Source organism: Salvelinus namaycush, chromosome 39 (assembly GCF_016432855.1).
Source record: "Salvelinus namaycush isolate Seneca chromosome 39, SaNama_1.0, whole genome shotgun sequence".
Classification (NCBI taxonomy): Eukaryota; Metazoa; Chordata; class Actinopteri; order Salmoniformes; family Salmonidae; genus Salvelinus; species Salvelinus namaycush.
Window position 1 is genome coordinate 7,284,574 of NC_052345.1, and position 27,457 is coordinate 7,312,030.

General features: G+C 43.9%; 1 protein-coding gene across 1 annotated transcript in view; it reads left to right on the forward strand.

The window, feature by feature from the left end:
- The first annotated feature begins 672 nt into the window (after nucleotides 1-672).
- Nucleotides 673-27,457, forward strand: part of LOC120033053 (RNA binding protein fox-1 homolog 2-like) — a 34,269-nt gene continuing 7,484 nt past the window's right edge. The window contains exons 1-8 of the mRNA XM_038979338.1: nucleotides 673-1,747; nucleotides 8,117-8,167; nucleotides 17,652-17,861; nucleotides 18,029-18,190; nucleotides 18,526-18,579; nucleotides 18,758-18,850; nucleotides 25,774-25,864; nucleotides 26,041-26,124. Coding sequence (XP_038835266.1) covers nucleotides 1,490-1,747; nucleotides 8,117-8,167; nucleotides 17,652-17,861; nucleotides 18,029-18,190; nucleotides 18,526-18,579; nucleotides 18,758-18,850; nucleotides 25,774-25,864; nucleotides 26,041-26,124 — 1,003 coding nt within the window. The 5' untranslated portion in view covers nucleotides 673-1,489. The remainder of the gene's footprint in view (nucleotides 1,748-8,116; nucleotides 8,168-17,651; nucleotides 17,862-18,028; nucleotides 18,191-18,525; nucleotides 18,580-18,757; nucleotides 18,851-25,773; nucleotides 25,865-26,040; nucleotides 26,125-27,457) is intronic.

The window sequence follows — 27,457 nt, forward strand, 5'->3', positions numbered from 1 at the left end:
TAACATTCTGGATATCCAATGTTGCTCCACACATTGTTATAGCATTCAATGTGATTACTGTCTAAAATGGCTTTTGAATGTAGGTTAGTATTTAGATAAGTTAGCAGATCTCTTCCATATTGCCCATACATACATACATTATATCAGCCTATAGTCATTAATTCCCATGAAGATCATAAGTTTTGACCACTGGGTGTCAGCCAAGCTCTAAACCAGGATAGAGAATGTCTCCTGAGGCTCTTGATTTGTAGTTGAGGGGTCCAAAGACCTTGAACTGGCTGTTGTGTAATAATATGAGCGCAATCATGTTATAACCTCAATGGCACATTTATCTGAGTAATGTTGTCACCTTCGAAATGTTTATTTTATTCTACAGCACAGGTTAGTAGGCCTCTAGTCTATTTTAAAGGAGGAGCACGCGAATCATGCGTCATTCATATTGGTTAAAGAAGTCTAGGTTCAGAATGCTGTGAAAATGAACATGGCCCTCGCATGCCCCCCATTTTAATTGTTTGTAAGCACTGCGGCACACTGCGTTTTTTTGTGGCTGCCATGCTAGTGTGTGTGCGTTGTTTTTTTTAGGGAGAGAACGGAAGATAGGAGGGCGCACGTCCAAGGGGAACGAGGGAGGGACCTACACGAGAGCACAGAGGGGGAGGGAAGATCATTTCCTTTCTGTAGTGTACACGCCGCAAGAATACACCGGGATAAGGACGAAAAAAAATATAGGGAAGACGGTAAAGGAAATACCGCAGCCCTGTTGTCTTTTGTTTTGGGAATTCATCTAACACAGAACGGAAGACTAACATGGGGAGATGGTTCTTCAGGATTGACTTTCAATAACCCTCTCTCCATGCGAAAAAGTCTGGCGAGTAGACTGAAAAAGGCAATAGCAGTCAGGGAAGACATGTTTAGTGATTTTAGTCCTGCGCTTGAGGTAGGATGTTGATGTATTTTCGTAAAATAGTTCTGTCTCTGGCACAAATAAGGGGTCAACGGTGAATGGGCATATTATTCCAGGCACAGTATCATTATTAAGTAGTGTAGTTAATTACGTAGGTTAATAAAACGATGAAATAGCCTAGGCCTTCTGCAGACTGAATATTGCTGTAACGTTACATGACAAACGTTAGTAGGCTAGGCCTAAACACAAGGCTATGAACCGGTGAAAATTAACGTTAACTACTAATTTTGTATATAATTTATTTGTACCTGCATCGTATCAATGGCAGTAAGGGCAACACATTTTAAATTTTAAATTAACAAATAGTTATTAGTTATATCGAATTTCTTGATCAGATTATACAAATCTGATCATCTTTAATATCAAGGGTTGCATAACAGTGGATACATAGGGACAGACTATATAAAACCCCAATCGGTTTCTTACAAACATAATTTTGCCCACAGAAAAGAGTTCGACAGAGGCCAAGGTAGAAAGGATAGGTGAAAATTCTAGCACTAGACCAGGAACATCAGGCGTTTTTAAATGTTAATGTCGACCGACGTAACATCAATCATGCTGCCTGTATCTCGGGCTATCATGGACCGGGATCGAGAGCTCCAGGACACAATAGCCGGGGTGCATCCCAACTCGACCGGGGCTTCTGGCGCAGCTGTCCGGGGAATGAAGCGAGGAGACCCAGGATCTGACGCGCAGACGTCGGCAGCTCTTGTGGAATCGGCCGGGGCAGAGTGCAAGCGTCCCCGGATTGACGGATCTGGAGTAGTCGCAGAGGTCGGCCAGGTGAGAAGGAACCGAGAGAGGAGTGGGCATTTGAATTACTCTGTTTTTCGAATTAATACGCCCACTGGCATGCTTTACAGCCAAAACGCAAAGCGCTGTTATAGATAGCTTTGATCTCAAACTGGTATTTTCATGTCATATAGGCTGCTAATAGCCTAATTATTCGCTACTGTAGACATTAAAACCACACATGGCACAGGAAACACCATGCTAACCCAAGCTATTTAATCTAGCACTCGAATGAGGTCGCTAGGCTAATTATCTTCCGACCATTTGAATCTATTTATTGGTGTGATTAATTAGCGTGTCGCCAGAGAGAGATCGGTGTACGAGTTGACCCACACAATAGCCAACTAGTAGTTTACGGTATCCTATCTGCATTTTAGCTCTCCGCGGACTCGGCAAGCAATATATAGCCTATTAATATCGATGACTACGGAGGCTGCTACAATGTTGCCATGTCTTTTGAAGTGTACTCAAAACTTTCATTTTCCTGAAACGATACAATGCTTCAGATGCCCTTTGTTATTGTAGGCCTATTCAACGACATGTTTACTTAGTTATGCAGGCTATGCCCTTTCTCCAGCGGTTACATTATTATACTCGGTCGAAAGCAGCGGCATTTGGCCTCTATCACTGAGAAAAGCATGTTTTCAAATAGCAGTAAATGTAAACAAAAGTAACCTTTGTTATGCTAAAACAGTCGTACTTCATCTGGCGTCTTGGTGTTAATAGTATTTGGTTTATAATGGGAGTGAAATGTTTGCGTGTGTGATTTTGGGGGGTTGGGGTAGGGGACCTTAAACAAAGACGTCCCATTCTATGACTGGGATACAATCACTGCCTGTTGTGTATTTAGTCCTTTAGTCCTACTGTAACAAGTCAAACCCACATGCTATAGTCTATTGCACTTGGCGGTGACATTTACCACTTAATGATGCAATTGATGGAACTGCCAGTATCATCACAACAGATTTATTTCAACCAAATCAAATTGACCCGGCTACCCAGTCATTTTCAGTGTTGTCAAATGCCCACATTTTCCACATCTCTAGAGAAATACATAGGCAGGATGTCACGTGACGCACTAAATGTATCACGTTGCATTAAGTTGCAGCGGGAAGTTAACCGATCCATCAGAAGGTAAAATGCCCTTCTCTCTGCCATTGTAAGTAGCAGTAATGGAGGGGAATTGGCCAGTTTGCTGCCCTCGTGTAATAGTGAGGGAGACTGTCTTTAGAGGCAGTTCACCACTATACTCTCCTACAGGGCTGCTGAAAGTGATCTTAGAGCGTCTAATTCACTTAGAACAGACAGCATGGATGGAAGGTGGTGTGTGTGTGCCTGCATTTGTGTGGGAGGGAGAGGTATGGAGCAATGGTCCCTTGGCTCCTAAAAAGGTATTGAAAGTCTGCGGGTTGGTCTAAGACCCCCCTCCACCCCTCCCTCGTAGACCCCCCTCCACCCCTCCCTCGTAGACCCCCCTCCACCCCTCCCTCGTAGACCCCCCTCCACCCCTCCCTGGTAGATCCCCCTCCACCCCTCCCTGGTAGATCTCTCCACCCCTCCCTGGTAGTAGGGAGCAGATTTGCCCTATCACCAGCAGTAAAGAGGCTTTTTTTCGCTAGGCTAACGGGATCACCGCTCATTCAGGAGGGGGCATTAGAACCACACTGATCCCTATCTACAGGGGGAGGATTAATCACACTGCATAATGCAGGCGGTAGAGCTTAGTATCATATTTTGGCTACAAAAGCTGGTGATGTACATTTATTGACATTGCTTTATATTCCTATGGTCTATTGTAATCAATAGGCTTACACAGTATTATCATACAGACTGTTCGTTGTTACTACATTAGATTGAGTACTGTTAATAATTTTCCACTTAGTGAATGCGTGGTACCGGTGCTGTGTTCTTATTCCCCTGGCCTGATGCCTCCATTAATATTTCAGCTGAAAGTAGGTTAAGAGATATTAAACGCTCCTTCCTTAAACGAGAGTGACGCTAAGCTTTCCAAGAAATGACTTCATAAATGCATGCTTGCATTTCTCCAAATCTAACTTCTTTCCCCTTCCCGGCCTCACCCCCTCCCGGCCTCTCCCCCATGGGTAGGATGAATCATGGAAAGTTTTGTGTTATATGTGACGTTATTCCTTTTTAAGTCGTCAAGTACCTGGACACGTCTCACACATCTCGTTCTCTCAACATTTACGCGGTCTTTCTCTCCCTCTCTCATTCTGTCTTTCCCTCTACTGAGTGTTATCACAGAATGTTTGGCACACTGCTCATCACACCACATCATGACCTCTGACCTCTGGTTAATGCCAGTAGAATGGGATGTGGTGGTAATGGTGATGAGCCATCATTTTCCACCATCACACAACAGAGGACCGTCAGCCATTGCACACTTTGTCATAGACACTATTGAAGTTGGTGTGCGTGTCTCAAATGGGACCTTATTTCCTTACATAGTGCTCTACTTTTGACTATCCCTAATAGGGAATAGTGTGCTTGTGCTGTTTTACACATTAAAGTCACAAAAGTCCTTATCATTAATCTCATCTAGTTCTTCTCATTAATCTCATCTAGTTCAGTCATAACAATAAAAGCTCTAACCTGAATGGGTTTATCTGAATCGTACACTTATGAAGCTGCTATTTCATATTTTTACCCTGCAGCTGCATAGCTCTTTGAAAACCTCCTTCATATTTCACTTTGGCTGCAATCCAAAATGCATGGGTTAGAATAAGAACCGCAAATCGAGATGTTGGAGATGTCGAGGTTGTCGGATCCAATTTGATTCCGTATGCAGAGCTCCCTGCGTCTGTCACGCAGCGTACGACCCGGGTCCCTAACCTAATAGGGACACGCCTGGGGTGACAGCGGCCAGGATGAATGACTGGACTACAACATTAATGTAGGTGGAGGAGCACAGAGCAGCAGACCTGGGTTTAAAGCTATTTGAAATCTTTCAAATGCTTTGTGTGTTTGCTCTAGTCATGCCCGGAGAGCCAGATGGGCCGGGTTTACACATTTGGGGCTATTCAATTGGTCCATTAAAGTCAGGCAAGCTCAATCAAGCAGAGATGAAATGGTTTGGAAATTGGAATGATTCTGAATAGTGTTTGAACCCAGGTCAGCAGAGTAGTGAGCAGCAGCACTCAGATGTACTTTTATTTCAGTCCGCCCGACCGAAATAGAATGAAACGTCAGCAAGAAAAATGTTCTCCTCTCCTGCTGTGAGTTTGAGAATATTTATTTAGTTTTGGTCCCATTTCTCTCCGAGAGGATGATGACGGTCTCCTCCACCAGGTTCACTGACTCAACCCCAAGTTGTTTATTTTGGGTTCTGTGTAGCAGGGGTTCATTTGTTATCTGTGTATTACAGGTCGACATTGTCTTGATAAACTGATCTAGCATCAGATTCTCCTGCCCCAGTTCTAGCATCAACCATCAGCAGGAACAGTTCAAACTGATCCAAGAGCTGCACATACAGGCAACATCCACTAAGACCAGTTAAAGCCCCTCTAAAACATAGGACTATAAGTGTAGGTTTTCTGTGTCAAGGGACAAGAATGGGAAGTATAGAGTTCTAGAATACACTATTGGATCCTCTGGCTGGCTATGGGGCTTAGAATGTAAGGGCTCTGTGGTTGAAATGGAGTCACATCTTCCTGGGTACCTCATGCCTTCTTGGCCCTCAAGTTCTTTGGGAAAAATTGAATAAAATTTGATGTGGTTTCAACTTGGAGTCGACTCCATAAGAAAGTGATCCTGTATCAAATGATGAGTGAATAACCAGGTGGCCTGTGAAATGAAAGAATCACCACTACACACACACTGGTTTTGGGAGGGCACTGGGTCCATGTGTACAAGGGATTACCACAATCCTGTGAACTGGTGATGTGAGTGAGAATCTTGGACCATTGGAAGTAACTGAACTCCTGTTCAGGTTGACACACAAACACACACACACACACCTTGCCCTTCTCAACCCATACCTCTGTTTTGGGTCCTTTTTCACCTTCATCAAGCCCTATCCCATTCCCTACCCCCCGGAGTCCCCCTTTCCCCTCCCTCCTTTCACCATCTGTTGACTTCAAGACATCTTGTTACTTTCTCCTGATTGCTCTCTCCCTCTCACTCTCTTTTTCCCTCCTTGAGTTTGTCCTCTGCTTTTATTCAGCTTCTCCTCTAAACAGAAATAGCCCATTAATTTGTCCATTTGACAAAGACAGAAGGCATAAGTAGAAGTAGCATTTACATACTTGGATGGTTTCTTAAAAGGCTGCAGATGCTAGATGGAGTCACTCTAGTAGATTAACTGTCATGTGTGGGGATAGCACAACTGGTGTGTGTGTATTTATGAAAGTATTTTGGGCCGTTGTGTGCGTTTAGATTATAGCAAAGCTGTTATCCAGAGAGCATGCCTGTATGTGCGTGTCTGAATGTGAGCGAGAGTGTGTGTATATGTTTGTATTAGTGTTTGTCTGAGTGGACATGTTCTGTTCAGCTCTCCTTTTCCCTCCTCCTCTACTCTCCTCTTCCCTCCTCTACTCTCCTCTTCCCTCCTCTACTCTCTCCTCTCTTTCCTCCCCCTCTCCTTTTCCCTCCTCGTCTCCTCCTTAAGGAAATTAAGTGCATGACTCTGCTTATGTATGACTTACTGTCTTTGTTCTTGTCTGCATCCCAAATGGCACCCTATATAGTGCACTGCTCTAACCAGAGCCATAGGGACTTTGTAGGGAATGCGGTGCTATTTGGGACGGAGTCCTCGTCTCCTTTGGACAGTTTTTTTTTTAACCCTATTCCTATTTCTCTCTCTATTCGTCTAGCCCAGGTTCCTCCCTCACTTTCCACTCCTCCCTCCTTTTCATCCCTTCATTCTCCTCGATCGCCCTCCTTTTTTTTGAGCTTTTCCAGAAATATTTATTCCAGATGTGTTTTTACCGTCTCGCCCCGGCCCTTCCCCCATAGATCTTTCAACATAATTATCCGATTTCGCGGTGCCCCTTAAAAAATGTGTCTGGATTATTGCATGTCTGCCTTCATGACTACAACACAGTTCGGGGAATTTACCCTCCCTTTCAAATAGATGTTTATACTTTATTCATGTTAGTCAGGCTTCTAAAAGGCAATTAATAATTTACTGTTGCCTCAAAAGTCTGTTCTCGCTAAGTACATTTTTGGCTCTCCAGGACACTTACTCAAACGGCAGTGAGCGAGCGTAGCAGCTCTTCTCTCTACTTTCTACTTTTGAATCCCATAAAAAGTATTGTGATGGAGTGTTTTGTGTAACGGCGCCTGTGGCTTGAGGTAGATGGCTACGGCGCTCATTGTGAGGGCTCAAGCTGTGATGCGCGCGGAGCAAAGTGTTCCCTCCGGGGACAACACAGGCGAGGGACATTGGTTCCAGATGAAAGGGAGATGAGGGGGAGGGATGGCGGGAGGAGAAAAACAGAAATGAGAGATGGTTTTGATGTAGCGATACACAGACACAGCTATGCCTATGTATTTTATTCCTCTCAAACCGAGCGTATAGTAATTAATGTAAAACCAACTCATGCCGTATTTTGATAGAACACACTGCATAAATGCCAGTACATGGTGTTATGCGTGTGAATAAAGTGCGTTACAAGTGCATGTTTTATAACAGACAGTCGCAGCTTAATTAACATCGGGTAACCTAACATTAACTGATAGCACAATGGGGGTAAAGGAGAGCTTAATGAGGACACTAGGCAATTACTCACCAAATATTTGGTAGCTAGTCTACATCTCTCTCTTTCTCTTGCAACACCACCCCCACCAATTATAACAGAGCAAATAAATGAGAGGAATCTGACAGCGGGTTGCATCAGGGCAGATGATGTGAGGGAGGCAGTATACTCCATGACACTTGTGACCTATTTCTGATTTCAGCGCCACGGTGAGTCTCTCTTTTTATGCCCCTCCTCCCTCACATTCTTTCTCTCTCTCTCCCTGTCCTCTTATCTCTCCTAACTAACACACAATAGCTCCACTGGCGTGAGAGGAAGAGGACACACCAGGACATTGAGTGGAGGAGCTAGCTAGAGGGGTGTGTGAGGCACAGGCAGAATTAATTTGATTAGTGTGGCCATTAATGCATCAATTAACTGGAACATGGAATATACTGGTGAGGAGAGAGGGATAATTGGCTGGAAAGAGAGAATAAAGGAGTGAAGATCATACAACTTAAAACGGACACACAAAAACGGGTCAAATGTTGATGTAAAAAATGATAATAATTGGTGACCTTTGTGTAGTTGGTGACCTTTTTGTTTTCGGCCAGACAGACTAAATAAATTTTTCTTGTTTTTAAATGTCTGCTCTCTTCTCTTTCAGAACAATGACCCCCTGACCCTTGGTTACCATGGATACCCAACCCACAGTCAGGTAAGACGACAGTCACCTTAACGTAAATCCATACATGTGAGACATTTGCATATTGTATGATATATTTTCATTATCTTACGTCCTCCATTGTCCTCTTCCATATATGGGCAAGGACATATTGAAGTTATTTTCTAAGCTCTTCAAGCCACACGGTGGTGATGTGGATGCAGATCATTTCTGATTGGGAGCCTGACAACTTCATATAAGGGAAAGGGGGATACCTCGTCAGTTGTACATCTGAATGCATTCAACTGAAATGTTTCTTCCACACATAACCCAACCCCTCCTGAATAACCTTCTCTATAATAGTTTGTTTTGAGTATATACTACAGCGTTTTGCCTATATGCTCATATATATATATTATGTATGTACAGTTGAAGTCGGAAGTTTACATACATCATAGCCAAATAGATTTAAACTCTGTTTTTCACAACTCCTGATATTTAATCAGAGTAAAAAATCCCTTTCTTTGGTCAGTTAGGATCACCACTTTATTTTAAGAATGTGAAATGTCAGAATAATAGTGTAGAGAGGGATTTATTTCAGCTTTTATTTCTTTCATCACGTTCCCAGTGGATCAGAAGTTTACATACACTCGATTAGTATTTGGTAGCATTGCCTTTTAAATTGTTTAACTTGGGTCAAATGTTTCGGGTAGCCTCCCACAAGCTTCCCACAATAAGTTGGGTGAATTTTGGCCCATTCCTGCTGACAGAGCTGGTGTAACTGGGTCAGGTTTGTAGGCCTCCTTGCTCGCATGTGCTTTTTCAGTTCTGCCCACAAATTTTCTATAGGATTGAGGTCTGGGCTTTGTGATGGCCACTCCAATACCTTGACTTTGTTGTCCTTAAACCATTTTGCCACAACTTGCTTGGGGTCATTGTCCATTTGGAAGACGCATTTGCGACCAAGATTAACTTAGTGACTGATGTCTTGAGATGTTGCTTCAATATATCCACATAATTTTCCTACCTCATGATGCCATCTATTTTGTGAAGTGCACCAGTCCTTCCTGCAGAAAAGCACCCCTACAACATGATGCTGCCACCCCGTGCTTCACGGTTGGGATGGTGTTCTTCGGCTTGCAAGCCTCCCCCTTTTTCCTCCAAACATACAATGGTCACTATGGCCAAACAGTTCTATTTTTTTCCCAAAAAGTACAATCTTTGTCCCCATGTGCAGTTGCAAACCGTAGTCTGGCTTTTTTTATGGTGATTTTGGAGCAGTGGTTTCTTCCTTGCTGAGCAGCATTTCAGGTTATGTTGATATAGGACTCGTTTTACTGTGGACATAGATACTTTTGTACCTGTTTCCTCCAGCATCTTCACAAGGTCCTTTGCTGTTGTTCTGGGATTGATTTGCACTTTTCGCACCAAAGCACGTTCATCTCTAGGAGACAGAACGCATCTCCTTCCTGAGCGGTATGACGGTTGTGTGGTCCCATGGTGTTTATACTTGTGTACTATTGTTTGTACAGTTGAACGTGGTACCTTCAGGCGTTTGGAAATTGCTCCCAAGGATGAACTAGACTTGTCGAGGTCTACAAGTTTTTTTCCTGAGGTCTTGGCTGATTTCTTTTGATTTTCCCATAATGTCAAGCAAAGAGGCACTGAGTTTGAAGGTAAGCCTTGAAATACATCCACAGGTATACCTCCAATTGAATCTAATAATGTCAATTAGCCCATCAGAAGCTTCTAATGACATCATTTTCTGGAATTTTCCAAGTTGTTTAAAGGCATAGTCACCTTAGTGTATGTAAACTTCTGAATTGTGATACAGTGAAATAATCTGTCTGTAAACAATTGTTGGAAAAATGACTTGTCATGCACAAAGTAGATGTCCTAACTGACTTGCCAAAACTATAGTTTGGTAACAAGAAAGTTATGGAGTGGTTGAAAAACAAGTTTTAATGACTCCAACCTAAGTGTATGTAAACTTCCGACTTCAACTGTATGTATGTATAATTATTTTATTTAGAAAAAAAATTTGGTCTTTTTCAATGTAAACTTGAACCAGATAATAAAGTATTTGCCACCGCTGCTGAAATAAATCCTAGTGGAAACACTACTAACTGAGATACAAACTGTTTGTGTGTGTACCCTGCAGTCAACACAGCCCATATGACAATAAAAACAATACATAGGGGCCTACCTCATAAATGTGTGTGTACCGTATGTCCAGTGTGTTTACCTGGGTGTGTTTTAGAGGCTGATTGTGTTATTAGGTGGTTTAGTTGGTGTTGTTAATCCTCAGATCATCCTCCATTCATCCTCCATGCTCTTTCCATAATCCCCTCATCCCTCTCTCTTTATCCCCCGCTCCCTCGCACTACGGATGTCGTGTAACATCGTTCATCATCAACCTTTTACATGGTTGACAATGTATGCATGGAATTAGAATTACTAGAATGGGTATTCCCATTCCACTATCTATATATCTCTATATCCTTGGTTGTTGTTCTGCGGCCAAATAGAAGAATACAGACTGTCCTCATGTCCACTTACTGTATACCTCTGTGTAGTGTGGAATGACAGCTAAAGGAAAACAATGGCATGGTATCTTTTAACTGAAAATACCTAGAATTTGTCCATTCTTAAATGACTCTTGCTCAAGGAAGCAGTATAGAGGAAAAAGCCATTTGGACCACGGCGGTATCGTGAGGGGATGTTGGCCTGAAGAGGTTAAAAACATGAGACGATGACAAGTCGCTCACAGAGCCCCCCGGGGTAGAGCTGCTAAACTGTCACTGACAGCATGAGACGAGGTGATCAAAGACTTTCCGATGGAAGAGCCTAGAGAGTGTCACGCAGGAGACGGAGAGAGAGTGTGAGAAAAACAGAAAGGAGAGGAAGGAGGGAAACAAAGCTTCTGTTCTCTCTTTAGTCTCCCAGTGGTGCGAGCAGCCCCAGTTTAACTCACCTACATGGAGAGAAAGAGAACAGGGGGGAGGGAGATACTGCGACACGGAGGGAGAGAGGGAAGTAGGGGAGGGGAAAGTTTGCAGGTGTGACAGCAAGGGAAAGGAGGCGTCGTAAGGGGAGGGGAGGAGGAAGTGTGGCTGGGGAGCATCAGGCTATCTGGGTGAGAGAGGGAGAGAGAGAGGGATGAGCAGTGAACAGGCAACAGCACGACAGAGAAACAGAAGGCTGGGGGTTGAGGGAAGGAAAGCACAATAGAGAAAAAAAGTGAACGAGGGAGAGTGACAGGGACAGAGAGAGCGGAGGAGGTGGGGAGGGGGGATTGGCATGGTATACGGAGCAAGCGAGGGAAGAGGAGGGAGATTTTGAATCTGTGAAGAGCGACAGATAGACGGGAGAGTGAGCTGGAGAGGGGACACGTACTCGGATAGAGAGGAGGAAAGGAGAGCGAGGATAAACGGATATTTCAAGTTTTTGCACAAATACGATGATGGGACTGTACTATCCTTCCGTGTTGTCGGTGAGTTCCTATCTTGAAATGCAAGGCTTATTCTACTGTGTTTCGGTTGCTATTTTTAAAGGAACAACAATTAAATTACATAAACTAGGTTTGTCTGTTCTTTAGCAGCAGCGATTTCTTCATTCAGCGCAAATGCCAAGCGTTGTGTTTGACCCCTTTTACTTGAGCGGTGTGCTAGTGAGGCCATTTCATGCATGGCTTTCCACCAAATCATCAGTCAGAAGCGTCGGTAAATAGGAAATAGACACTGGGATACTGCGCTGCACTAGGAGAGGGACAGAGATGGGAGCCTTTGAAGATGGAATCTGTATTATAATATGCTGTGTGAGCTTTGCTGTACCGTATTGTCATGGCATCTGTTCTCTTGCCCTGGGCCTCTAGTGCTAACAGATACGTTCACTGGCTACATTTGTACTCTGGCTTCTCAATTCATGCTTCGTAGCATTTATGTTTATATGCAGCACATATGGACGGGAATATTTGTTCCTGCAATTCTGGAGAACAGGGAAAGGGATGTGTACGTGTGTGAGAGTAAGATGACCGCGTAAGTACAGGCCTCTAGCCTGCACTGTCCTCGGGATCTGAGTAAGCCGCAAGACATGCTTGCGTATAGGGGCATAGGAGGGAGGAGAGTGGGAATAGGAGGGAGGAGAGTGGGAATAGGAGGGAGGAGAGTGGGAATAGGAGGGAGGAGAGTGGGAATAGGAGGGAGGAGAGTGGGAATAGGAGGGAGGAGAGTGGGAATAGGAGGGAGGAGAGTGGGAATAGGAGGGAGGAGAGCAAAAGAGGGTAAATAAATTCTGCAGCTGTCTGTATACGTATCCTTCTATGCTCTGAGCGAAAGGGACAGGTGCCCCAAGAACAGCTCTCTCGCTCTGTCTCACTCTCTGTCGGTCTCACTCTCTGTCGGTCTCTCTTTCTGTCTGTCTCTCTCTGTCTTGATCTCTCTTTCTTCTCAACCAATACCGCCTCACTCTCTTATCTCTCTCTCTCTATCTCTCACTCACTCACTCACTCACTCACTCACTCACTCACTCACTCACTCACTCACTCACTCACTCACACACACTTTGTTGAAGGTCGAGACTCTCGTGTGTGTGTGTCAGACTATCGTCATATCATTATATTGGAGGGGTGACTCAGTGGTCCCATCAGTGTGTTCCACCAGTGTCTGACTGACTACCCTGGTTAGTGCTCTGCCTGCGTTCATGCGTTGGCCTGTACACTTCTTTCAGCAGTACCTTTGAATCCTGCTCCCTTTACTGTTTGACCTCTTTTCCCTGTGCCTCTCCCTGGGGCCCTAGCAGCTGTTATCTCAATGTTTTCCTTCAAGAGCCCCAGAAAGAGGGGGATGGGACGGAGAGAGGGGAAACAGTAGAATGTAAATTGAAATGAAAGGTGACAGACAGCCCACCTTTTGTCTTTGCAGGAAGGCCCATAGGAGTCATAGTTGTTCCTAAAGGATAGATTATACACAGATGGACTGATAGAGAAATGTATATGGATAAGGGAGGTAGATGATCATCTAGACAGTGAGAAGGATAGCTCACCGGATAAAGCTAGTTTGTTGCGTGACGTAATAGAATGTTGAATCGCTGACATTGCAGTTCTGTGGATCCAAAAGTTGCAATTCACTTGAAAGGGGGATTTTGTTTGTTTGTGGAGTAGCACTGGCACAGTAAATTATAGCTTCTGTTTTAAGGTGTGCTTTTATTACAGAGCTCTTTGTGCTAATAGGGATAGCCTAGCACTGAGAGAAAGGGAGAGGGTTGGAGAAATAGAGAAATATTTGCAGAGCCCCACCCAAGCGTGTGCCCTAAGGCATGGGAGAGACGCCTACCTGGCTCACCACACACAAACACACACACACACACACACACTTAAACTATGGAGGTCAAAAGCTCTTGACATTCTTCAAAGGCCTACAGTACCGGTGATTTATGATTCTGCCCCCTTTCTTCAAAATGGTCTATTAGTGTTGTTGCTATGACGACCATTCATTGATCGAGGTAGGCGTGAAGTGTCACTAGGAAGTGTAACAACTTTGCACAGGCCCACATGGGCATGAAGCATACACAGTGTCCTGAGCCATGCTTCAAATGTAATAACAATGGATTATGTAATGGGTCCGGTTAACACTGCAAAACCGTTCTACTATTGGGATTGTGGAAGTCTTCTTTGCGGAGGTCCATTTTGAATGTTCATTTGTATCCACTCTATGGCAGCGCTAAACTGATTTGCTATTGAAAACTAATGATGCACTTTCCAAAGGCGGGCAGGATGTGAAATCCAACAAGCCTAGCTACAACCGCTCAGTGCACAGTGTGATTGACCGTACAACGGTCATCTAGGCACTAGCTTATGTACACACATGAACACGTTGGCGATGGGAAAGCCATGTGAGAGTCAGATTGGTATTGAGCACTCCGTGTCTTCTGAACAAGACAAACTAGTTCCATGGTCAATGACAATGTGTTAGAAGAGGAGGAACGTCATATGTAGTGTCAATAGACTCCTGTTTGTGTGTTCACCTGTGTTGTGTTTGTTTGTCTGGGGCTGCGTGCGTAGTTGCATGGTTGACAAGCGGTACGGTAAAGCAATATTGACCGACAGATATTGTCAACCATGTCTGTCTTGAATGTGTACCTTTTCATAAAGAGTTGCACCGGAGCCCAACAGACCATTAATAGCAGACACAATACAGGAGAGATGACAGAGAACGTGGTGTGCACGTGATAATCTGGAGCTTGCATAAGACCCTACAAGGAAATGGATGTGGGGGCGGAGTGAGAGGGTCTTCATGACAAGCAGACATGTTACCCTATAAGGAGATGTGGAGTGGGAGGAGTTTACAGGGCGAGCTAATGTTCTGTTGCTACGAGGCTGCCTGGCAGCGAGGTTGACTGGGGGGGGTGGATGCAAGGGTCCCGTCTGGATTTAATGAAGCGTAAAAAAAAAAAGGGTGGAGTTGAGGGGGAGGACAGGGAGAACAGCAGCAGCAGGAGGAGAGCGAGTGGGAGGGAGGAGAGTGATGGGGAGAGGGGGCGGCTTAGGAGGATGGAATTATTTAACAAGGAAGGAAGGGAAGGGTTTCTTTTACTGTTCTTTATGTTAAGAATGTATAGATAGCTGGTAAACGTGCCAAGAATGTAATAAATAGTATTTTGAATTGTATACTGTTATGTTCCGTGTCTAATGTACTGACAACAGAACTGCACCTTTCAATTTCTGCATCATTTACAGTTCAGTAGTATCCATTGAATGCCACCTACCCCCATTCTTCATACACTCCAGTTCTGTAGACTTATGCCATACACCCATTAGACAAAGAGGTCCCTGAAAAGTCATTATTCGTGTCAAAAGGCCTAGATCTGGCCTGGTTAGCCGCGGTTATCTACACACGCGCACACAGTGACACTGCTGCAGTCAGACGGGGCAGAGGAGTCCATTTTCTAACATGCCAGGCTCCTCAAACACACTAGCTAGCCGGCGCTAACTGACCCGAAAGTAAGTCAGCTGCAGCTACTGCCTCTGAATCACAGGCTCCGCTGAACTGACGGCATAAGCTTACACAACCAGGGACACACACACACACGTTTACAAGTGTGTGCTGACAAGATGCGTGACACATATCTGTCTACAGGACACCCTGCATCAGAGTGACAATATCTCTCCCTCTCCCCGTCCCGCTCTTTCGCCATCCATCCCTCTCTCAGCCATCCCCCTCTTCGTTACGCAATCTATGTATGTATTCAGCAGATGCTCTTCTCCAGAGAGAATGACAAAGCAAGTTAGTCTAAATCACACAAGGCCTGACAGACCAGGAGACCATATTCCAGTTGATGCCCACAGGGCTCTGGTCAAAATAAGTGCACTATACAGGGAACAGGGCTCCATTTGGGAGATACCCATGGTGTGCAGTATCAGAGCTGTGGATGGCCTGTGTGGAAAATGGAACATTAATATTCTCTTTGAAAGGTCATGCAGTCGTTCAGCTAAAATGGAAGGCTCAAGGTTGCTCTATTTTTCTGTTTCGGTTTGGCAGAATTGAAAAACAAATCAAGGGAATAGAATGGGATATTATTTGCCAATATTTTAGCTTCAAGGCTTTCTCCAAGTCTACATAGAACAAGCCACGGTTAGAAACATGTACAGTGGGAAAGGAGCTTGGGGTTTGCCCTGGGTTTTTTTCTTTATTTTTCTGTTCTGTAAGAATCAAAATGACCCAGGCTTGCCCAGCGTCCCCAGCTTGTCACAGGTGCAAGGCAGCGAAAGGTCAGGAGCTTAAACAGATGGCACACACACACACACACACACTCTGTCCTAACACTCCCTCAGGGATTCTGGATGTATTGTACTACACAGCAGGGAAACGCTTCACCCCATCACACACAGACACAGACAGATGTTGTGTTTAGATATCACACCATTATTGCTATATCAACTGATGCTTGTCATTATCTATAGACAATGTCACAAGTTGTCAGCTAGCTAGCAACAATGACAAGAAGCTGACATTCTTTTTTTCTTGCAAAAATATTTTTACCCCCTTTTCCGTGGTATCCAAATGTTAGTAGTTACTGTCTTGTCTCATTGGTACAACTCCCGCACGGACTCGGGAGAGGCGAATGTCGAGAGCCATGCGTCCTCCGAAACACAACCCAACCAAGCCGCACTGCTTCTTAACCCAGCGCGTATCCAACCGCACCAATGTGTCGGAGGAAACACTGTACACCTAGTGACCTGGTCAGCGTGCACTGCGCCCGGCCCGCCACAGGAGTCGCTAGTGCGCGATGAGACAAGGATATCCCTACCGGCCAAACCCTCCCTAACCCGGACGACGCTGGGCCAATTGTGCGCCGCCCCATGGGCCTCCCGGTCGCGACAGAGCCTGGGCTCGAACCCAGAGTCTCTGGTGGCACAGCTAACGATGCAGTGCCTTAGACCATTGCGCCACCCGGGAGGCCCCAGAAGCTGACATTCTGATAGTTTTCTTGTTATTGATTTTACATTGAAGTCATTTAGCAGACGCTCTTATCGAGAGCGATTTACAGTAGTGAATACATACATTTTCGTACTGGTCCCCCGTGGGAATCGAACCCACAACCCTGGTGTTGCAAGCGCCATGCTCTACTAACCGAGCCCCATGGGACCACGGCTGTGATATCATGTCTTCTTTTGACTAATTTCATGTGAATGCTAATATGGCAAAACATTTGCTAGCTAGCTAACCTACAACTAACAATGTATTTGAGAGACAACAAGAGCTCATTGTGCAAATGTATTTGTTTTCAATAAACATTTGGAGACTATATATAGTTATATGTTGTCAACAATCTAAGCCAAACCCGTTTCTAGCAGTCTGATATAGTAAATGAATGAAACATGTTGAATCTAGTATTTCATGGATTAGTAGCAGGACTTTTCTGTCAGTCTTCACCTCTCCTGTCCTTTCCCTCTCCATATCCCATCCCCCTTTCCTCTCCTCCTCTTGTCTCTCCGCCATCTCTTTCAGCACTCTCACCATTTCCATTTAGGGTAGCGATGCCCCTCTGCCAGTAAGCTAGGAATGCTCTCGAGTGTGTGTGTTTATGAGAGTATTTCGGGTAGTTGTGGGCATTAGATTATAGCACAGCCGTTATCCAACAGTCAGCCTTTGAATGTTTAGGCATGTGGGCGTTTGCGTGTCAGAGTTAGTGTGTTGAGGTGTGTGTGTGTCTATCTGTGTGTGTCTGTGTGTGGGCGTCGCCATCCATTGTGCTGCTTCTCTGTGTGGAAGCTGCTGACCCCCTCAATAATAGATGGGCCTGTAGTGAATATTTAATGGACAACAGTACACACACACACCGGGGGGGATGGAAATATAATATCCGTGCCTGTAAGCCTTTTAAACTGAACCTCTTGGGAAAGTGGTCTTACCCCTAGTGATGTTCTCTCCGGCTCTCTCTCCGGCTCTCTGTCGGTAAAGGAATACGCTGGAGTTTAGCCAGCCAGTTACTTAAGACCACTCACCTCTCTCTCTCTCTCCCTCCTACCCACCCTCAGGGCTCTCAGGATGCAGCAGGTGGTCAAGAGGGTCTCGTCCCCCCATCCTTCTCCGCCTTCCCCCCTCCTCCCCCTCCGCCCCCCCAGAACGGCTTGGCCCTGGAGTACGGGGCCAGTCTGTACGCCGCAGGGGCCATCCAGGGGTCGGTGGAGGCCGGACAGGCAGGCCTTAACACCCCGACAAGCGTCCCAAACAGCTTAACGACCCACGTGAGTTTGTTGGCTTTTTTATTTGCACAAACTTTACAAGTGAGTTTGTTTCACGCTGTGAATGATGGAGTAAGTGTCTATTAAATCCCTACTTTCTCTCTCTCTCTCTCTCTCTCTCTCTCTCTGTGTGTCTCTCTGCCTCTCTCACTCTTTCTTTCTCACAACAGTCAGATGTGTCGTCACAGATTGATACCCAGTTGGTGGTTACAGGAGGAGGTGGTGGCGGGGGGTCCGTAGGGGACGACTCAGAGAAGGGGACCCCCAAACGCCTCCACGTCTCCAACATTCCCTTCCGCTTCAGAGACCCTGACCTCCGGCAGATGTTTGGGGTACGAGACCAGGAACATTGTCCTTTTCCCCATCCACAACCCTGACATTCTAGTTAGTGATTAAAGGAGCAATCTGTGATTGCTACATCCATTTTAGGACTTTTTAAATTAGTGTTTTAGTAAAACTTCCTTAACATGGAGCAGGGAAATGAGCAGAGAATTAAGAGAGGCACTAAGAGGAATAGAACTGATCATTAAAAAGAACAGCATGATTTCTGCTAGTTTATATGTCCGGTACAATACTGACGCCTTGTGTTCAATTTTTGTATTTCATTTTCAATGCAGTAGTTTGCAGTGCCATGCTTATTGATGTTGTCCCCCCCCTTTTTCTTCAGCAATTTGGAAAGATCCTCGACGTAGAGATCATATTCAACGAGAGAGGATCGAAGGTATGACATGTACACATCAAAATACCAAACCTGTTCATTTTAAGTTACATAATACTCTGCACAGAATGGACATAGCTTACGCATATTTCTTCATCTCCCTTATCCTTCCCTTATATTCCAACCCTCTCATTTTCTCTCCATCCCCTTCTCTTTCCATCCTAAACCCCATTCCCTCTAGGGTTTTGGCTTTGTGACGTTTGAGACGAGCGTGGACGCTGAGAAGGCCAGAGCCGCTCTCCACGGAACTCTGGTGGAAGGACGCAAGGTTGAGGTAATTTACCCTCCAAGAACGGTGGCCATTTTGTTTTTCGTCTTTGTCCCATGTTCAGCAGTGAAATGAGGTGCGGTTGGCTTAGTATGCTTTTCCATCTCCAGTTGAACTGTCTGAAATGGTTTCGGGGAGTCTGTTTGTGTTTAGTGTTATAACCCCCTTCCAGCATGGTGCGGTGGTGCCTCACAGAAAGATTGATGCGCACGATGTCTTGGTTTTACATCACGTCCTGTTTCGTGCGCTGTCCATTTGCACGTTTTCAGCTTCAGCTTTATGGGTCTGCCTGGATTGCAAAGCATGCTGGGTGGTGTGGCAACAAAATGGTCTGGGAACAGTGTTTTCACATGAAACCTTTACACACTGTGCCTCTGGACGCTGCTTATGACACAGCATGCGAGAGGGCGGATCTTGTTTTCTCTGCTGCACCCCTTCTTTATATCCATCATCACCATCACTACCACGATCAGAATCCGGGCTTTATTGGTGTTTACTATTTTAGAGGGGACGTTCTCCCTCTCCTCTCTTCCTTATTTTCTTCTTCTGACAAACAACCATGCTTGCTTGTGTTTGTGAGAGATTCTCTTGCATGGGCTACCGATCGTGTTTCAGAAGACCGGTCAGGTGATGTGATGTCATAAAAGATTGCCGCCTTTTCTTACCCCTACATTCAGATACCTGTGTGCTTGATTGTGAGTCAGTGCACAGTATTGAAGTAGTGTGATTACGTTGCTGTATGTTGACATTGCTGCATGCATTAGGTGTTGGCAGGTATTGGTATGAGACTGCCCTGAGGGAGTGTGGTGGTGAAGTGTTTGATCTGCTGCTTATGGTGATTTTTGGGGTCTATATATCACTCATTAAATAAAGGCAACCCACACCTCATACCCTCACTTGCATCCCCCTTTTCCAAGAGTAATACCTGGTGTAATGGGAATGAGTTTCGCTGCGATGCCTCTGTTTTTCTTTGTCAGCATGACTTGGAAGATCTTGGAAGGAAAACACCTCATGCTCTGCCATCGCTTTGGCTCTTGGTTTTAGATCCATGCTTTATTTTGAGCTCTTCTGCATGCTTTCAACTGTTATGCACTCCGCTGTTGTGTGAATGTGGGCCTAAACGTGTGGGTGAGAAAGAGAAATACAGGGGGAGAGAGAGAGATGGAGAGAGTGAAGAGTGACGATGATACGGCTGTCTTCCTCTCCTTTCCCCCCTTTTCTGTTCTGCTCCATCTCTTCCTCCACTCTTTCTCTATCTTCATGCCGGTCGGTCTGTCTATCCTTGTTTGTCTCTCTCCCCTTATATCAACCTGTGTTTGTTTGTGACCCTCCACAGCTGTCCATATTAGGCTTGGGCGGTATCCAGATTTTCATACCGTTCTACCTGCCATCCCAGGATTTACGGTATTACCGGCATAGCACACAAGGGGCACAAAAAAAAGAAAAAAAAAAGCCCATTGGGCGTCTACTACTAGAATGCTAACAACAAACTAATTGCAAAGAGCGGCAAATCCAGGTCATAAAGTTACACAGTCATAGCTCGTAGCTACCGAATGTCATTTTCGTTGCGTGTGGACTTGTACAAGCGAAGGTGAACGAGAGACATTGTGCAAACGAACAAAGTTGTGACGCATGCTTTTCTGAAAGAAGATCCAGCATGTGTACATCCAGCAGAGGTGAGAAGAACGGAGGAGGAAACCACCTGCTAGTTGGAAGCACAGGGAAATAATGCCAGCTGTACAGATAACTAACTCTTTGACTTCTCACACACGGCAGAAAGCCGTTCTAAGATATCTGATGGCAAACATTTCGTAGTGAATTGTATGAGTAACTTCATCACCTCGTGCGGCGCACAACAGTGACTGGCCGATAGATATACAACGCTATGGTCTCACTAGCTCCCGCTGTCTCCCGTTGTGCCGTTTACCAGAGGTGGGACCAAGTCATTGTCTTACAAGTCACAAGTAAGTCTCAAGTCTTAGCACTCAAGTCCCAAGTCATGACAGGCAAGTCCGAGTCAAGTCTCAAGTCAAGACTGTCAAGTATCAAGTCAAGTCTCAAGTCTTTAACTTAGAGTTTCGAGTCGTAAACTAGTTATAATGTACTCTTCACCAAATGTAATACCATTTCATATTTTTAACGAGTAATAGTTAGTATATTACATTTACGCAAATCATGAATGCTTTTAAAAAATAACTATATTTATTACTTTCCAAATAAATGTTATATTTCCATGGAAATACATGGGTAGCCCCCCCCCCCCAATAGTGATCGAGTATTGAGGATCGCTGTCGGGCGATGTAGGCTTGTACACAATTGCCCAACCACAATTGCCCAACCTTGTTTTAGGAACATCAGGCACGATTTAGGCTACCAACTGCCTAGCCAGTTGTAGCTCAATCTTGGGTGCAATGATCACGTTCCCGCACTGACTGACTGTGTGGAGGCTCATTGATTTAATGTTACGTTAGCCTACATGATACACTAGTAAAGTAATAAAATATATAGCTGTCGGCTATATTAGCCACGACTTACCGTTCTTTGTGCAGCTTCAAATGTCGAACAAATTGTTGCGCCTCCGTCTGTAATTTTCTTCCCGCATGTTTTGCAAGTTGCAATCCGTTTTTTGTTGATACAGCGTCGTCTTTATATCCGAAAATAATAATTTTGGGTATCATCTTTCCAAGGGCTCCATCTGAATTCACCCGGCGACATTCCTCTGCACTGCCACGCACAAATTTTTCTCAGCTGGCACAAAGCTGACTGCTCTCCGATTCAAACTGTAATCCGTTAAATGAAGAGTTGATGCGCTGCACACTTTTTTTTAATAGCATCATTTTTAATATTTGGGCTTGGGGAGAGTATCAAGTCAGGTCGAGTCATATGGTCCAGGTCAAGTCACGAGTCATTGGTGTTGAAGTCAAAGTCGAGTTGCAAGTCATCATATTTGTGACTTAAGTCCACACCTCTGCCATTTACAAACAAACACTTGACTGGCTCAACTGTTCTGGGGAACTGCGGTAAAGTTCAGAACGTAAAATAATGTGACCTGTGAAATGAAGAACGCAATCTGCTTTATCGCCGAACGTATTGCACAAGTTGACTGCAGGTATTAACTTAAAAAGTTACTACAAATATTCAAATTTATTGGAAAAAACCATCCTGTGGCTTTTTCCAAATACCCTAGTATACGGTATAAATGGTATACTGCCCAAGCCTAGTCGATATACCTGTCTCCATCTGTCCATTCTCCTTTTTAAGTGTACTGCAATAGAGTATTGTTATGTGCAGTGTTTTTTTTTTTTACAACAACAAAAAAGTTATATCTATTACTTCTTTCAACATTAATGAATTACTTTACGTATTACTCCCTGGGAAAAGTAATTAGTTACATTACTCTTTATTACCTTTGTGTTACACCCCAAAACGTTGCGCTTCCTCACTCAATGTAAACAATGTCAACGTTACCCTACGCAGGCCTATACACCAACACAATTAGCCTAATAATGACAGACACAATATCTACTGTGGATAAGGGTGGCATTTCCCCTACTACATACCCAGCTACGAGCTGGTTCAGCTCTCCCTGGGTTACAGCCTGTCCTCCTGAACCATTGGAATTAAACCTTGGTTGTTTGGATGAGGTAGGCCCACAGTCATCTTCAGCAGCAGTGTCAGGTATTTCTCACCTGGGCAGAGATGACATTTTACCGTGTTATTCTTGTCATCTTGTCCTACCAAATTAAAGTAATGGGAGTACTTCCACACTGGGAAAGTAAGTGTTTTAGACTCGTCTGCCAGTTTTCCATCGCCCTCACTTAAGCAGTTAGTAGTAGTGTGTGCATTCGTAAACAGGAACTTGGTGAGAGGATAAAAAAAAAAAAAAATAGTATATATATTGCGCCAACAGAGAGAATAATAATCTCACACATTTATTTGGATCAATAAATGTAATAGGAAGGGAATGATAACAAAAAATAACTGTAATATTATTACTCCAATTTGAACAGTAACTCCGATATATTACTCGTTACCACAAAAAGTATTATTATTACTGTAGCACGTTACTTTGTAAGGCGTTACCCCCAACACCGGTTATGTGTTGAAAAGTTGTTAGAATATCAGTGAAAGCTGGGCAGTGACTTCGCCATGACCCACAGGCTTCTAGATTGATCCCTCAACTGTCCCTCTCTGTCTCCCACATGTGTATGGCTGTATCTGCTCATTTGTATTGGGTATTTGTAGTAGTTACATCAATAGAGGTCAGCTTTATGTCAAAAGGTGACCAATCACCTGTGACATCACTTCATGACATCACTTCCTCTGTGTACCTCAGAGTGGGGGTGGTTGCTTTTCATCACCTCATTGGTTGTTTTTGTTTTGGTTAATTTCTTATTATATTTTCTCTATTTCCCCCTGATGATTTCTGTGTTGTTGTTGTCAGTCTCCACGGTAACCGCTCTCGTGCCCTCACACCGTTTCCCCAGCAATGGTAAGTTGTGTACACATGGCATCATTTTTGAATGACCCCCCCACCCCCATCCGTCAAATAAAGATAAAGTGCACCCTACACACAAAAAAATACAATGAAAGCGTCCTTGACCCGGCAGGGTTTGATCGAAAGGATCTGATTGGCTAATCCTGTGATTGATTGTGGAGCTGGCGAATACAATGCTGATTAGAAACCAATGGCATTTGACCGCATGGCCTTCCAGACTCTTTCTGTAACATTAAGATAACCTGATATAAAACGCATCTGCAAGCGCAACTGACTACCACTTTATGCATTAATTCCATTCACCACTCTAACTGCATTCAAACATTAATTCTAGAGCTATTTACTTCCTGCATGGTTGACTATCTCTTGTCGTCTGTATCATATAGTGCCACTGTCATCTCTATGTTATGTATTAGCTACCTTTTCTTTAGTGAATACCAAACGGTAGATTGCTTTAATTCAATAGCATTTTGTTTGGTACATTAGTAGTGGATTGGCATGATAATGCATGAATGCGTTGTTGTAGAAGGCAGTCTTGGTAACTAGACAGTAGGTTTTGTGCGCTGGCTGTAGTTGTCGATGTCGAAGGGCAGAGTAGTCTATTCCTCACATTAAAACGAAGGTAAAATGACACTTTGTACAATCTAAGGATATGCAACTGATATAGAGTACATAAAATACTTCAAACTAGTTACCTATGGAGACCACCGCTAGAGAGAAGATCACCTTGAAACCATCATCAGTATCACATCTGACTCTCAATAGGATTGTATTTAATTGGATTGTGTGCCCAGACTTTTATTTTGTTCATGAGGAGTTTCTTTTTAAAAATGTTGAGCAATGGTTTGGTTTTGGATGGTGTGTTATATTGGTGTCTGCTTCTAGTGATTTTGTAGTGCGACACTGAATTGCAATGCCTGACAGTGTTTCACGGTCATGGTTTGATTTGGTTTTTGAGGAATGACATTTGCATCCCCCCATCCTCTATCTCTGTATTCTGTCCTCTGCCTCTGTCTCATCCCTCTCTCTATTCCAGCTCATGTATTGGATCTTATATGTAGGCAAACGGTTAGACATTTCTTCTTTGTTTTGATTCGTTTGTTCCGCATCCTGGTATTTGTTTTTTTGTTCATGAGAAAAACTATTTTTGCATTTCTTTCTCTCTCACTCTCTCTTTACCTCCCATCATTTATGTGTTCCCATGTATTTTAATGTGGACTGGCTATTCTTCCTGCATCCCGCTCTCTCTTCTCCCCCTCTCTCTGTATGATGTGTGTGACTTGATTGGGAGGGCTGCCAGAATGTTTTGATTGGTCTATATATACTGCATCTGATGCTTGCTGATTGGCTGGTTTGGCTCACCTTCTGGTCATGTGATGCGCTCTTGATTGACTGGCTGCGTGTAATCTGTGAATGACCTGTTCAAGTGATGAAACGTTTTGCATCGTGTTCAACAGAAGCTTACTTCACCCTCTCTTTTCCCTCTTTTTAAAGGTAGCAATGCCTGGAATGGTCTTGGATTTCTTTTGAATGCCTTAATCTGAAATGTTTTTTATTTTTGTTCTGTCTGTCTGTGTGTGTGTGTCAATGGTTAAATTATTGTGAACACTCACAAATTCCTAGTTTTTTTATCCTTCAAAAGAACGCATGTATCAATCAATTACCATCACTTTACATCAGAAAAATGAACCTCTTATCCAAGCGTAGACACTACTGTCACTTTTTCAATTCATACGACTCACAGTAGCAGATAAATGTTGACAAGTACAAACATCGTTTTTTTTACTAATCTCAATTTATTTGCGTTAGTTACATATGTATTAATAATCTGAGTTAGTAAAGTCATAGCCAGTTCTAAGTGTATTGACGCACTCATATTTCAAATATCTAGGGCCTATTTGTTCCGGTAGTACTGAAGGTTATGTTGGTGCCTGTACTGTGTGGTTTGGACATAGAAATAGAATGAATAGAACGGGTGTCCCCATTCAAGTCAGTGATGGTATAATGGGTGGGCTGTCGGCCATTGCGTGTGTACCCATAAGACCAAAGCAGTAAGTAAAAGCAGGAAGTGTACCCATCAATCTGTGCTGTGATTTTTTTTTTAAACTGACATTACAAAAAATACAGTACATTCCATTGCATGAGCCACATCACAACATCAGTTAGCATTATTTGAATGAACAGTCTACATTATCATGTAAATTATTACATCACAGTACTAGGCAGATATTGTGAGTGTGCCCTTGAGTTTAACAGTGAGTTTTCAGGGTTAGAGGTTCCAAGCCTGTTCTATTCATTCTATTTCTATGGGTTTGGGTATACAGGAGGAGCCTATGTTGTTTGTGCATGGAGCAGGCGTGTGTTTGTCCCTCAGGTCCGGTGTGACCCCTCGTCGTGTTGTCTTGACCTCTGACTTCTCTCTGACACCCAGGTCAACAACGCCACAGCCAGGGTGATGACCAATAAGAAAATGGTCACCCCATATTCTAATGGAGGAGAGGGGCTCGCCGCTCTACCTTATGGTAAAGATAATATTGCTGGTTATAACTACTGAATATGACCAATACGATAGTAGCAATGTAGTTCCTGTGTAGTTGCATGTGATCAGTGTAATTGCATAGTATGTTTAACTTGTTGAGATAGAGATGTTGAGTGTTACTCATATTTCTTATCCTCTTTTTCCTCAAATTTACATTAGGGCTACTAAATGCCAACTCCCCTACAGCCGGGTGGAAGTTGAGTCCAATGGTTGGAGCCATGTACAGTCCAGAGCTCTATACAGGTGAGATGCTAACATTGTTAGACTAATTTCATCAACACAGCTGATGCTATGAGATGCTAACATTGTTAGCTTAAGTCTTCATTTCATCAGTATAGGTGAGATGCTAACATTGTTAGCTTACAGTGTCTAAGGGAAGTATTCAGACCTTGACTTTTTCCACATTTTGTTATGTTGTAGCCTTATTCTAAATTTGATTTAAAAAAATAATCCAGCAATCTACGCACAATACCCCATAATAACATCACAATACCCCATAATAACATCACAATACCCCATAATAACATCACAATACCCCATAATAACATCACAGTACCCCATAATAACATCACAGTACCCCATAATAACATCACAGTACCCCATAATAACATCACAGTACCCCATAATAACATCACAGTACCCCATAATAACATCACAATACCCCATAAAAGGAAAAGCAGGTTGTTAGAAATTTCTGCAAATGTATTACAAAAAACAATATTGAAATACCTTATTTACATAAGTATTCAGACCCTTTGCTATGAGACTCAGAATTGAGCTGCGGTGCATCCTGTTTCCATTGATCATCTTAGATGTTTCTACAACTTGATTGGAGTCCACCTGTGGTCAATTTCAATTAATTGGACATGATTTGGAAAGGCACACACCTGTCTTTATAAGGTCCCACAGTTGACAGTGCATGTCAGAGAAAAAAACAAACCACGATGTCGACGCAATTGTCCGTTGAGCTCCGAGACAGAATTGTGTCGAGGCACAGATCTGGGGAAGGGTACGAAAAAATGTCTGCAGCAATGAATGTCCCCAAGAACAGTGTCCTCCATCATTCTTAACCGGAAGACGTTTGAACCACCAAAGTTCTTTCTAGAGCTGGCCGCCCGGCCAATCTGAGAAATCAGGGGAGAAGGGCCTTGTTCAGGGAGGTGACCAAGAACCCGATTGTCACTCTGACATAGCTCCAGAGTTCCTCTGTGGAGATGGGAGAACCTTCCAGAAGGACAACCATCTCTGCAGCACTCCACCAATCAGGCCTTTATGATAGAGTGGCCAGATGGAAGCCACTCTTCAGTAGAAGGCACATGACAGCCCGCTTGGGCTGTTATGGCACCTAAAGACTCTCGGACCCTGAGAAACAAAATTCTCTGGTCTGATGAAACCAATATTGAACTATTTTGCCTGAATGCCAAACATCACGTCTGGAGAAAACCTGGCACCATCCGTACGGTGAAGCATGGTGGTGGCAGCATCATGCTGTGGGGATGTTTTTCAGCGGCAGGGACTGGCAGACTAGTCAGGATCGAGGGAAAGATGAACGGAGCAAAGTACAGAGAGATCCTTG